Here is a 12107-nt window from a genome sequence, read left to right as displayed (position 1 = left end):
GGACTTGTTTTACTGTGGATATAGATACTGTCTCCTCCAGCATCTTCATAAGGTCCTTCGCTGTTGTTCTGGGATTGATTTGCACTTTTCGCACCAAAGTACGTTCATCTCTAGGAGACAGAACGCGTATCCTTCCTGAGCGGTATGACGGCTGCATGGTCCCATGGTGTTTACACTTGTGTACTATTGTTTGTACAGATGAACGTGGTACCATCAGGCGTTTGGAAATTGCTCCCAAGGATGAATCAGACTTGTGGAGGTCTACAATCTTTTTTCTGAGGTCTTGGCTGATTTCTTTTGATTTTCCCATGATGTCAAGCAAAGACGCACTTAATTTGAAGGTAGGACTTGAAATACATCCACAGGTACATCTCTAATTGACTCAAATTATGTCAATTAGCCTATCAGAAGCTTCTAAAGCCATGACATTTGGAATTGGAATTTTCCAAGCTGTTTAAAGGCACAGTCAACTTAGTTTATGTAAACTTCTGACCCACTGGAATTGTGATACAGTGAATTATAAGTGAAATAATCTGTCTGTAAACAATTGTTGGAAAAATTACTTGTGTCATGTATATGTATAACTTTAGACCCTACCCTCGCCCAGACCCGGGTGCGGACTAGGGACCCTCTACACACATCAACAACAGTCACCCACGAAGCATCGTTACCCATCGCTCCACAAAAGCCACGGCCCTTGCAGAGCAAGGGGAACTACTACTTCAAGGTCTCAGAGCATGTGACGTCACCGATTCAAACGCTATTTAGCGCGCACCGCTAACTAAGCTAGCCGTTTCACATCCGTTACACATGCACAAAGTAGATGTCGTAACAGACTTGCCAAAACTAGTTTGTTAACCAGACATTTGTGGAGTGGTTGAAAAACGAGTTTAAATGACTCCAACCTAAGTGTATGTTGGGTTTATATTTTTGTTCAGTGCAGATAACCTCTGTCTAAGAAGATTAACCTGAGTGAATTTGGAGAAAGTTAAATTAGTATCTTATTTTGATGCTCCCATATAATTTGGCTTCACTTTAAAATCACTACCACAAGCATTACATTTTTTAAAATATTTTGTTATACGTTTGGTCGACTTGTGTCTCCGTCAGCATAATCATTTTACAAGAGCTTCTGACAGAGCTTCAACATACAACTCATTGAAATACAAAATGAACGTTTAAGAAATGAGTTTGATAAATGTGACATTTAAACCCTATACATATATATTATGGCTATAAGAGGATACTCCTGAAATTAACTTAATTCCCATCCATTTATAACCCCCACAAACAAGACAATTTGCAGACAAATTGTGGTTACTCTTACCAGGGCAGTCAAGGCACCCACTCAGAAAATCCTGGCTGGGGGACTAAATGAAGGACTTTACCATTCACCATAACATCTTTGGTGAGAGTCACAAGGAACCCCGGGGCTTTTCAGCAGAACTCGGCAGCACTTTTCAAAGGGTTCCAGATTGAAGTCAGTGAAGTTTAACACTGGGGTCTGAGGCCAGAATTCCATTAAGCAGGCCTACCACACCACCGGCCATAATTGTGTCTTTAAAAATTCAGAGCAGCGGTTTCTTGATCAGCAAATTTAGGGTGAAATAAAAGGGAAGGAAGAGGCATATCTTGGTCCACCAAAATAACCTTTGCTTGGTCCAATGCAAAAATGTTATGTAACTGTCCAGTGTTTCCAGATTTCTATGAAATATTACCTAGAATTACATGAGTGAAATGTTGGTTGAAAATAAAAAATGTGAGAAGACTGGCCAGCTGCTGATTGGCCAGCTCAGTTAGTCTGATTGAGGTGTGTGTGTGGGGGGGGTTCTCCAATTTATGATTTGGACAATATGAGTATAACAAGTCAACATTATTTGGGTATGAGTTTACAGAATATTAACTTGAAAAAGTGAGATTTTCACTGGACAGTTACTTTAAATGACTGAGGGAGAAGTGTAGCACTTGGTTCCCTGAACCACCTCTATGCAGACGACACCATTCTGTATACATCTGGCCCTTCTTTGGACACTGTTAACAAACAAGCTTCAATGCCATACAACACTCCTTCTGTGGCTTCCAACTGCTCTTAAAACGCTAGTAAAACTAAATGCATGCTTTTTAACCTATCGTTGCCCGCACCCGCCCGCCCAACTAGCATCGCTACTCTGGGCAGTTCTGACTTAGAATATGTGGACAACTACAAATACCTATGTGTCTGGCTAGACTGTAAACTATCCTTCCAGACTCATATTAAGCATCTCCAATCCAAAATTAAAACTGCCTAGAAAGCCAGCATTCCAGAGTCGCCGCTTCACTGTTGACGTTGAGACTGGTGTTTTGCGGGTACTATTTAATGAAGCTGGAAGTTGAGGACTGGAGGCGTCTTTCTCAAACTAGACAATAATGTACTTGTCCTCTAGCTCAGTTGTGCACCGGGGCCTCCCACCCCTCTTTCTATTCTGGTTAGAGCCTTTTTGCACTGTTCTGTGAAGGGAGTAGTCCACAGCGTTGTACGAGATCTTCAGTTTCTTGGCAATTTCTTGCATGGAATAGCCTTCATTTATCAGAACAAAAATAGACTGACGAGTTTCAGAAGTTCTTGGTTTCTGGCCATTTTGAGCCTGTAAGAGAACCCACAAATGCTGATGCTCCAGATCCTCAACTAGTCTAAAGGCCTGTTTTATTGCTTCTATAACATAATTTAAAAATGGTTTTCTAATGATAAATTAGCCTTCTAAAATGATAAACTTGGATTAGCTAACACAACGTACCATTGGAACACAGGAGTGATGGTTGCTGATAATGGGTCTCTGTACACCTATGTAGATATTCCATTTAAAAAAAAAACGTATTTTTATAATCTGCTGTTTCCAGCTACAATAGTAATTTACAATGTCTACACTGTATTTCAGATCAATGATGTTCTTTTAAAAATGGGACAAAAAAAATTGCTTTTCTTTCAAAAACAAGGATATTTAAGTGACCCCAAACTTGTATGTTTGTGATATATATATTAGTTATATTTTTTTCTGTGATAAGGTGCTTGGTTTCTGCCTGCAGAAAATGATTATTTTAGCACCAGCATGTCACAAAAACAAAAATGAATCTAAAGAAAATAACACTGACACCATAATGCAATAGAAGTCAGAAAGTAATAGGGCATCTTGTGAATAAAAACAGAGATGGTACATGAACAAGTCGACTTTATTAAGCATTTTGAACCAATAACATTCACTTCAAAGAAGTTCAACAGCATACCTTAAGTGGGCAGAGGGGAGACCTCATTGTAGGTCTGAATCCTAACTTGAGATCCATACATTTGACTTAGATTTCCACATAAACAATGCATTGATGGCAATGTGAGATGTGACTAATTCAACCTACATCAAGTTAAGATTCTGCCCTTAGCGTGTGACATGAAAGCTGTTTTTGGGCTTGTAAACACATTTTGATGTTAGCAGACCAAATATGCTGCCTTTAAGCAAGTGCTAAATGAAAGCCAGAGTTTTATTATGACTTCAAGTAGACTTCTTCTGTTTTTTCTTCTCTGCCTCATCTTCCTTCTCTTTCTCTATCTCAGTCACCAGAGTCTCAATTTCTTTGGACTCCAATAACTACATGGAGTAAAAAAAATACAGCAATTAGCCCATAGACGAATATATTTGCAAAGCAGTAAATACTAGAACATGAGACCAAGACCCTTACCTTCAGTGGCTGGTTTCTTCTAATTACAGCAAGTTCAATGTTCTTCCCACCAGACTGAACCACCTGTAGACATAGTTCAAAGGTGTACGCATAAAAATATGCATGATGGATCAGGTGCAAACCTATGCTGAATTGCAAATTGTCCCCTTTCCCCTAAATGTTTGTAATATCCAGAATTCTTGTAGGTATAAATTATATGCTAATTGTATAGCTCTATCTTGCCCTCTAATTGGCTAGGTGGCATTTTTGCCATAGTGAATAGACCAATTCAATTGCCTCAGATCAAGAAGTGCCTAAGAAGTAGGGGTTAGGGGTCAGTTTGGTATTTACCACTATAAAAGAGAGCATTTGACCTCACCTCAAGCAAGGCTTTGATGGCCAGCTTTATCGACTCATTGTCAGTGGCGATGGCTTCATCTGTGTAGTTCTTCTCCAGGAACTCCCTTACAGTTTTAGCACTACGGCCAATCGCATTTGCCTGAACAAAGGCATAGGAAACAAATCCGTAGCTCAGCATTTTTAAACAAAAGTTAAACATTTTAAATACACATCAACAGGAAAATATTTTCTCCTACTAATGTGGATTTAAAAAACAGACCTGAACATTTAGGATACGAAATTATCACATTTTTGCAATGATACACTTCAGGCACACTAGTTATAACACTATAGCTGTGAAGAAAGTTTAACATATGTGGCTGTGGAGAAAGGTAAGGAATCTTTGTGGATTGGCTGACCTTCCATGCGTGGTAAGTTCCAGAGGGGTCAGTCTGATAGAGCCTGGGGGTCCCATCACAGTCAAAACCCACGATCAAGGCAGAGATGCCAAACGGTCTGCGTCCATTGCTCTGAGTGTAGCGCTAGAGAATTAAAATATCAAAAACCGGTTATGAACACAAAACTGACCTTCAAAAGACCATTCAGTCAAGCATCATATGAACTAATTTTTGCCTCGATTCGGCAGTCTCATCCAAATCATCATGGCATTTGTAGTTCTTCATGATAGCCACGTTAACGGGGGGTAAATACAGGCAAATATATGGCTAAAATTCACTGTCGTAAATACACTTACATGGTTATCAAAATGTCACGCCAGGATAAGCCTACATGAAACACAGCCCTAATTTAAAGTGTTCCTAAAATTCTCTATGGCGAACGTTTTATGGTGAAAAAGGTATTGGAACCATTTCCATGTTTGACCTCTAGATGTGTGTATTATGACTCATTCTGTGGTACTCTATGCCAAGCCGTTAGGGGCTGTTTGTTCTTAGTTCAAGGAACGGAGACTACCGGTTTAAGTATGGCGATGTAGGCTATCCTACCTGTTTCAGGGTGGCAATGTGTCGTGTGATGTACTCCACGGTCACTGGGTCCTCCACAGTGAGCCGGTGACTCTGGCACTCCACACGAGCTCTGTTGATCACGATGCGGGCATCTGCTGTCAGGCCTGACAGACAGCTGGTTAAATAAGACCAAAGCTTCCAGCAGGTTTCAATTTCAAGCATATTAATTACGTTTATAGGTACCTGCAAATGCCATGCAGACATGGTCGTCTAGGGTGCATATTTTGCGGACTGTTCTTTCCTCCTGCAGCTTGGCCACTGACTTCTTCTCAACGCCAAGGACAACAATGTCTTTGCCCCTGATGCCAACCTAATGTTAGAGGAATGAATGGGGAAATGAAACAGTCGGCTAGCTATTTAAACAAACACATGCGCTGTGACAGTTAGCAAATCTAACTAGCTAAGTAACAGTTAACTTGCTAGCTTAGTAATCACACAAATTATGCAAGTAAACATATTCCAGATAACAGCATTAAATAATAAAACATGATAATTTACTAGCAACTACTAGCTAGTTAACTGAGTAAGCTAGCTATAAAATGTGGGAAGTCACTAGTTACAACAGCCAGAGTCATAAACCCCACCCATTTTGACCATCTCTTCTTTAAGGGTAGGAAGCATGAGTTTTTACTCAAAGTAACAGTGTGTCAAAGACTTAGTTGTAGTCACGATCTCACTACCTATAACTACAAACAGTGGTTTTAGCATTTTTACATATTTATTAACTTATTTCCAGATAACTACCCACAATGCACTATTTCTCAACATCATCTGGAGACCCGATACTGGTTCCAGCTGGCTAACGTTAGCTACTAGCCATGCTAGCATGTAATTTAATTCCAAACCAAGTGTTGGTGCTGGTGAGCTACTATGTACATCCATGAAGAAAAACGAATTCCTGTGAAAAACTGCAAGGCCTGTTCTCCTGTGCATTTGGTAGTGGTAGTCAAGTGAGCGGTGTAGTTGTTTTCCATCATTTGTAGCCAGTGCAGTAAAACCCACAGGTAAGAGATAACGACTAATTTGTTGCCAAAAAACGAGACGCAAGCTTTGAAGTGGGCACGGTTTGTCCGGTTGAAGAGAGTGAATTGGAATAGGAAGTATTTTGAGCACCACACATCTACTGTATTCAGTGCTCATTTCACCCCAGGGGACTGATAAGCTGAGCACTCATTGGCTGGTTTTCCTTCACTCTGTGGTCCAACTCCTCCAAAACCATCTCAATTGGGTTAAGGTAAGATGATTGTGGAGGCCAGGTCATCTGATGTAGCACTACATCGCTCTCCTTAGTCAAATAGCCCTTACACATCTGGAGGTGTGTTGGATCATTGTCCTATTGAAAACCGAATGATAGTCCCACTAAGCTCAAACCAGATGTGATGGCATATTGCTGTAGAATGCTGTGGTAGCCATGCTGGTTAAATGTGCCTTGAATTCTAAATCAAATCACTGACAGTGTCACCAGCAAAGCATCCCCACACCATCACACCACTTCCTCCATGCTTCACCGTGGGAACCACACATGCAGAGATCACCTACTCTGCGTTTCACAAAGACATGGCGGTTGGAACCAAAATTTTGAACCCCAAAATCACCAAACAGGCAAAACATCAATACAGGACTAAGATCGAGTTGTACTACACCGGCTGATGCCTTTAACCTCTCTGGGATATGTGGCCAAAAGCCAGGGAAAATGCAGAGCGCCAAATTCAAATAAATTACTATAAAAATCAAACTTTCATTAAATCACATGCAAGACAGCAAATTAAAGCTACACTTGTTGTGAATCCAGCCAACATGTCAGATTTCAAAAAGGCTTTTCGGCGAAAGCAAACAATGCTATTATCTGAGGATAGCACCTCCGAAAACAAAGAGAGAAACCATATTTCAATCCTGCAGGTGCGACAAAACGCAGAAATAAAAATATAATTCATGCCTTACCTTTATGAGCTTCTTTTGTTGGCACTCCAATATGTCCCATAAACATCACAAATGGTCCTTTTGTTCGATTAATTCCGTCGATATATATCCAAAATGTCCATTTATTTGGCGCGTTTGATCCAGAAAAACACTGTTTCCAACTTGTGCAACGTGACTACAAAATATCTCAAAAGTTACCTGTAAACTTTGCCAAAACATTTCAAACTACTTTTGTAATACAACTTTAGGTATTTTTTAAAGTAAATAATCAATAAAATTGAAGACGGTGTTCAATACAGGAAGAAAAAAAAATGTAGCTAGCTTTCTGGTCACGCGGCCTCTATCTAACAGTACACTTTAAGTGACCCTCGTTCAAGATGGCCGTACTTCATTACACAAAGGAATAACCTCAACCAATTTCTAAAGACATGACCTATAATGGAAGCAATAGGAACTGCAAGAAAGGCCCCTTAGAAATCTGGATTCCCAATGAAACCCCATTGAAAAGAGAGTGACCAAAAAAAAAAAATCTGAATGTTTTGTCCTCAGGGTTGCCCGCTAAATAAGTTCTGTTAGACTCTGACATGATTCAAACAGTTTTACAAACTTCATAGTGTTTTCTATCCAAATCTACTAATAATATGCATATCTCATCTTCTGGGGATGAGTAGCAGGCAGTTGAATTTGGGCATGCATTTCATCAGGACGTGAAAATACTGCCCCCTGTCACCAAGAAGTTAAACATGTCAACATTCACAAGGCTGCAGGGCCAGACGGATTACCAGGACGTGTACTGTGAGCATGCGCTGACCAACTGGCAAGTGTCTTCACTGACAATTTCAGCCTCTCCCTGTCCAATTCTAATACCAACATGTTTGAAGCAGACCACCATAGTTCCTGTGCCCAAGAAAGCGAAGGTAACCTGTCTAAATGACTACAGACCAGTAGCACTCACATCGGTAGCCATGAAGAGCTTTGAAAGGCTGGTCATGGCTTACATCAACACCATTATCCCAGAAACCAAAGAACCACTCCAATTTTCATAACGCCCTAACAGATCCACAGATGATGCCATCTCTATTGCACTCCACACTGCTCTTTCCAACCTTGATAAAAGGAACACTTATGTGAGAATGCTATTCATTGACTACAGCTCAGCGGTCAACACCATAGTGACATCAAAGCTCATCAATAAGCTAAGGAACCTGGGACTAAACACCTCCCTCTGCAACTGGATCTTGGACTTCCTGACGGGCCGCCCCCAGGTGGTTAGGGTAAGTAACAACACATCCGCAGCGCTGATCCACAACACAGGGACCCCTCAGGGGTGTGTGCTCAGTCCCCGTGTACTCCCTGTTCACTCATGACTGCACGACCAGGGAAGACTCCAACACCATCATTGAGTTTGCCGATGACACAACAGTGATGGGCCTGATCACCAACAATGATGACAGTCTATAGGGAGGAGGTCAGAGACCTGGCTGTGTGGTGCCAGGACAACAAACTCTCCCTAAACATGTTCAAGACAAAGGAGATGATTGTGGACAACAAAAAAAAAAGAGAGAACTGAGCACACCCCCATTCTCATCGACAGGGCTGTAGTATAGCAGGTGGAGAGCTTCAAGTTCCTTGGTGTCCACATCACCAACAAACTAACATGGTCCAAGCACAACAAGACAGCCATGAAAAGGGCATGGCAAAACCTATTCCCCTTCAGGAGACTTAAAAGATTTGGCATGGGTCTGCAGAACCTCAAAAAGGTTTTACAGCTGCACCATCGAGAGCATGGTTGCATCACTGCCTGTTATGGCCACTGCTCGGCCTCCAACTAAAAGGCACTAGAGGGTAGTGCGTACGGCCCAGTACATCACTGGGGCCACGCTTCCTGCCATCCATGACCTCTATACAAGGCGGTGTCAGAGGAAGGCCCTAAAAATTGTCAGACTCCAGCCACCCTAGTCATAGACTGTTCTCTCTGCTATCGTGCTGTGCCAAGTCGCTTCTGAACAGCTTCTACCCCCAAGCCATAAGACTCCTGAACGTCTAATCAAAATGGCTACCCTGACTATTTGCATTGCCACCCCTCCCCTCTTTTACACCGCTGCTATGCTCTTATCTATGCATACTCAGCTTAATAAACTTTACCAACATGTACAGACTACCTCAAATAATTGGTGCCCTCGCACATTGACTCTGTACCGGTACCCCCCTGTATGTATTCTCGCTATTGTTATTTTACTGCTGCTCTTTAAATTACTTGTTACCTTTATTTCTTATATTTTATATTTTTTAACTGCATTGTTGGTTAGGGGCCCGTAAGTAAACATTTCACTGTAAGGTGTTGCATGTGGCTAACAAAATTTGATTTCATCATACATGTCAAGCAGTGATCTTTCAGCTCTGTCTGTCCATGGCCTCTTCTTCGGTGCGGTCACTGTGTTCATTTCCATCTTGTTTAGCTGCTTATGTAACATTTCAAGTAAACCCTGTGTCTTGTCTGCATCGAAGTAGTGGTCCTTGTACATAGCATTGAGCATGGTGGCGACACAGTAAAGAGAGAATGCCACAGAATCGCTTAATCACAGCCTGTGTCGGGCAGTTTTGTTGAGCAGGCGTTTCAATGCCATGACAGAGGGTATCACATCTGCTGCCGGCGCAGTTGATGAGCTTATTTCTTGAGTCAGTTGTTCGAATAGAGCTAGCATGTTCATGTTTCCAAGTTTCAGACGTGCTCAAATGGCATTGAAATGGAAGCAGCGGTATGACAGCCACATTCATGAGCATGCAAGACGACTTTCCTCAGTACGAAATCCTTGACGACCAACTGTGTTGTCAGACTCAGCATGCTCATGGGGCTGATATTGCTAGTCCAAATGTCAGTCGCGAAGCTAATAGCAGTGACGCTATTAATGTGTAACTCCGGTAGGGCAACATCTGAGAAATAGTGCATACTTAGTGTGTACCGGTGCACAACCATTCGGTGAAAGCCAACATCACCCACGACAGAGAACGGTTGATTGTCAAGGGCAATGAATTCCATTATCTTGGCGTTAATGGATTTCGCCTTTGAGTTGTCTTGCTGAAATGTTCTTCCTCTTACAAATGACTGCTCGATTCACACAGCAGACATTGTAGACTAGGAATGCTGTGTTGCAAGTCTCACACTACATTTTACGTGGCGTCATTACGTCATGTACCTACGTTATTATATAGGTATGCACGTCAGCTTTGACATCAGTTTTGCACATCAGCATTAAACTAGACATCGGCCGATGTCGCCATTTTTAGCTAATATCGTCCGATACCGATATATCGTGCATCCCTAATTTACAAGCCCCCTTTTATTTATCCTACGCTGACTTGGTGTACAGGAAGAACACTAAGAACAGCCCATGTTCTGAATTCTGTTGCTGTACATTTCAAAAGTGCTAAACAAATAGTTAGACTACCTTCATCCTAGCTCGCTCATTAATGTCTCAATCGAAATTACAGATTGCCTCTTATCCGCTTGTTGTCCCCTTATGCCATAGTTTGTACATCTCAATTTACATTAGAAAGCACATTTGTTTAAGAAAGTCAGCCATATCAGCTATGATTTTTTTAAAGGCAGTAAATGAGGCTGAATTAACTGTTCCACTGCCAGATAAGCCTCTGCTGATAGCCAGGTGTAGTAGTGGTAAGGTGTTGGGACTGCTGTTGGGACAGCTTTATGTAGGCCTTAACAGTTTGTGGGCACCGTTTGTCACCGTTAAAGTGCAATTAATGTATTGTTTAGTGTTGTGTAGTGGCTTTGCTGGCATGCATCCCCTTCCTTTTTGGTCCCCACAAAGATTTCCATGCTAAAATCGCCACTGATTGTTAGATATTACTGGCCCTCCTTTGAATTTTAAAGTCCCGATGTGGCCCTCGAGCAAAGTTTGCCCACCCCTGGTTAAAATCTGATTTGAAACCTAACTAACCTCACCCACACTGCTAACCTTAAATGATGGTTAAAAAGCACTTTTGCTTTTAACACTTTTGTTTTTATGTTTTTATGTAATATAGCCAATTTGGACTTTGTGGCTGTGGTTACAAGTGGAAACCATCAATTTTCTCCTTCATCCAAGTCCCTAAAAGTGATCTAGTTAGCTAAATGACATAGCTAACAGCTGCTTATCAGCTTCATAAACTTACAGCGGTGGAGCCTTTCTTCACAGCCTCTTGCGCATATTCCACCTGAAAAAGGTGACCGTCAGGAGAAAACACAGTGATCGCCCTGTCATATCTTGTTGCCATTATGTTGTTGCTAGAAAGAAATGCAGTGACATGTGTGTAGCTACTCAGCTAGTGAATGTTTCCTAGTCAGTTTTTGTGTGTACACTCACAGAGCGCATGCGCTTGAACTCTGAACTTGGACGAGTTCAATTTTGAGCATTTCCCTAAGAAAATACCCACCATTTCAAAGTTATCCAAGTGCAACTTTTTATTTCACTCTCCATAACTCGAAAATATTTCATAAGTGTGGTTCGGAACCATTGTAAGGGGTTGATACAGACGTTTCCAGCGCTGTTTGGTTCCTTTCCGGGGCATTGCATTTTCCAATCCCCTAAAATTAAGTTTGGATTATTCCTCTACTAGAAAGGGTTTGAACATATTGTTTTGTTTTTATATGTCTTAATTGCACCCCACTAAACAATGATACAATGTATTGACATATTGGTATTATTTCTATATTTCAGTTATTACTTCAATTTATTTTTTAATATCTCACGAAGATAAATATGTTAATGACATTTTCGTTCACCCCTCTAATGGACTAGCTAATACGTTACAGAATAGCGTCCTATTCTATTAGTTTTCTCCTAGCAGCTGGATTTTATGCTGGCAGCGTGATCGTGTAATATTATTTTTCAAAATAATATTTTCCTTGCAAAGACATACTGAACTGGGAATATCGATTTGTTTTTGCACTCTAGTGCAGTACAACTGTTTTTCGCAGCATTGCAAAGCTTAGAAAATTTGTATTGATAATTTTGTTGTTGTACTATTAGTTATTTATCCTTTATTTAATTAGGCAAGACAGTTAAGAAAAAAATCTTACTTATAATGACAGCCTACCCCAGCCAAACCCTAACCCAGATAACACTGGGCCTATTG

General features: G+C 41.1%; 1 protein-coding gene across 1 annotated transcript; it reads right to left on the bottom strand.

Moving 5' to 3' along the window:
- Positions 1 to 3189: 3189 nt before the first annotated feature.
- LOC112260562 (proteasome subunit alpha type-7) lies at positions 3190 to 11338 on the bottom strand. The gene is made up of 7 exons (XM_024435780.2): positions 11145 to 11338; positions 5235 to 5361; positions 5031 to 5155; positions 4446 to 4568; positions 4067 to 4186; positions 3709 to 3771; positions 3190 to 3617 (listed from the first exon to the last, which is right to left on the bottom strand). The coding sequence occupies exons 1-7, from the start codon at positions 11244 to 11246 to the stop codon at positions 3522 to 3524; spliced, it is 756 nt and encodes a 251-aa protein (XP_024291548.1). The 5' UTR covers positions 11247 to 11338; the 3' UTR covers positions 3190 to 3521.
- Between the last annotated feature and the right edge of the window lie 769 nt (positions 11339 to 12107).

Source organism: Oncorhynchus tshawytscha, linkage group LG10 (assembly GCF_018296145.1).
Source record: "Oncorhynchus tshawytscha isolate Ot180627B linkage group LG10, Otsh_v2.0, whole genome shotgun sequence".
Classification (NCBI taxonomy): domain Eukaryota; kingdom Metazoa; phylum Chordata; class Actinopteri; order Salmoniformes; family Salmonidae; genus Oncorhynchus; species Oncorhynchus tshawytscha.
The sequence above is the reverse complement of the archived record's forward strand: the minus strand, read 5'-3'. Positions and strand labels throughout refer to the sequence as shown.

Excerpts from the sequence above, each read along its gene's own strand:
- LOC112260562 (XM_024435780.2), bottom strand. The coding sequence starts at position 11,246 with ATGGCAACAAGATATGACAGGGCGATCACTGTGTTTTCTCCTGACGGT. Across the intron at positions 4,569-5,030 it reads ACATTGCCACCCTGAAACAG|CGCTACACTCAGAGCAATGG; the intron begins GTAGGATAGCCT and ends TTAATTCTCTAG. Across the intron at positions 3,618-3,708 it reads GAAGAAACCAGCCACTGAAG|TTATTGGAGTCCAAAGAAAT; the intron begins GTAAGGGTCTTG and ends TACTCCATGTAG.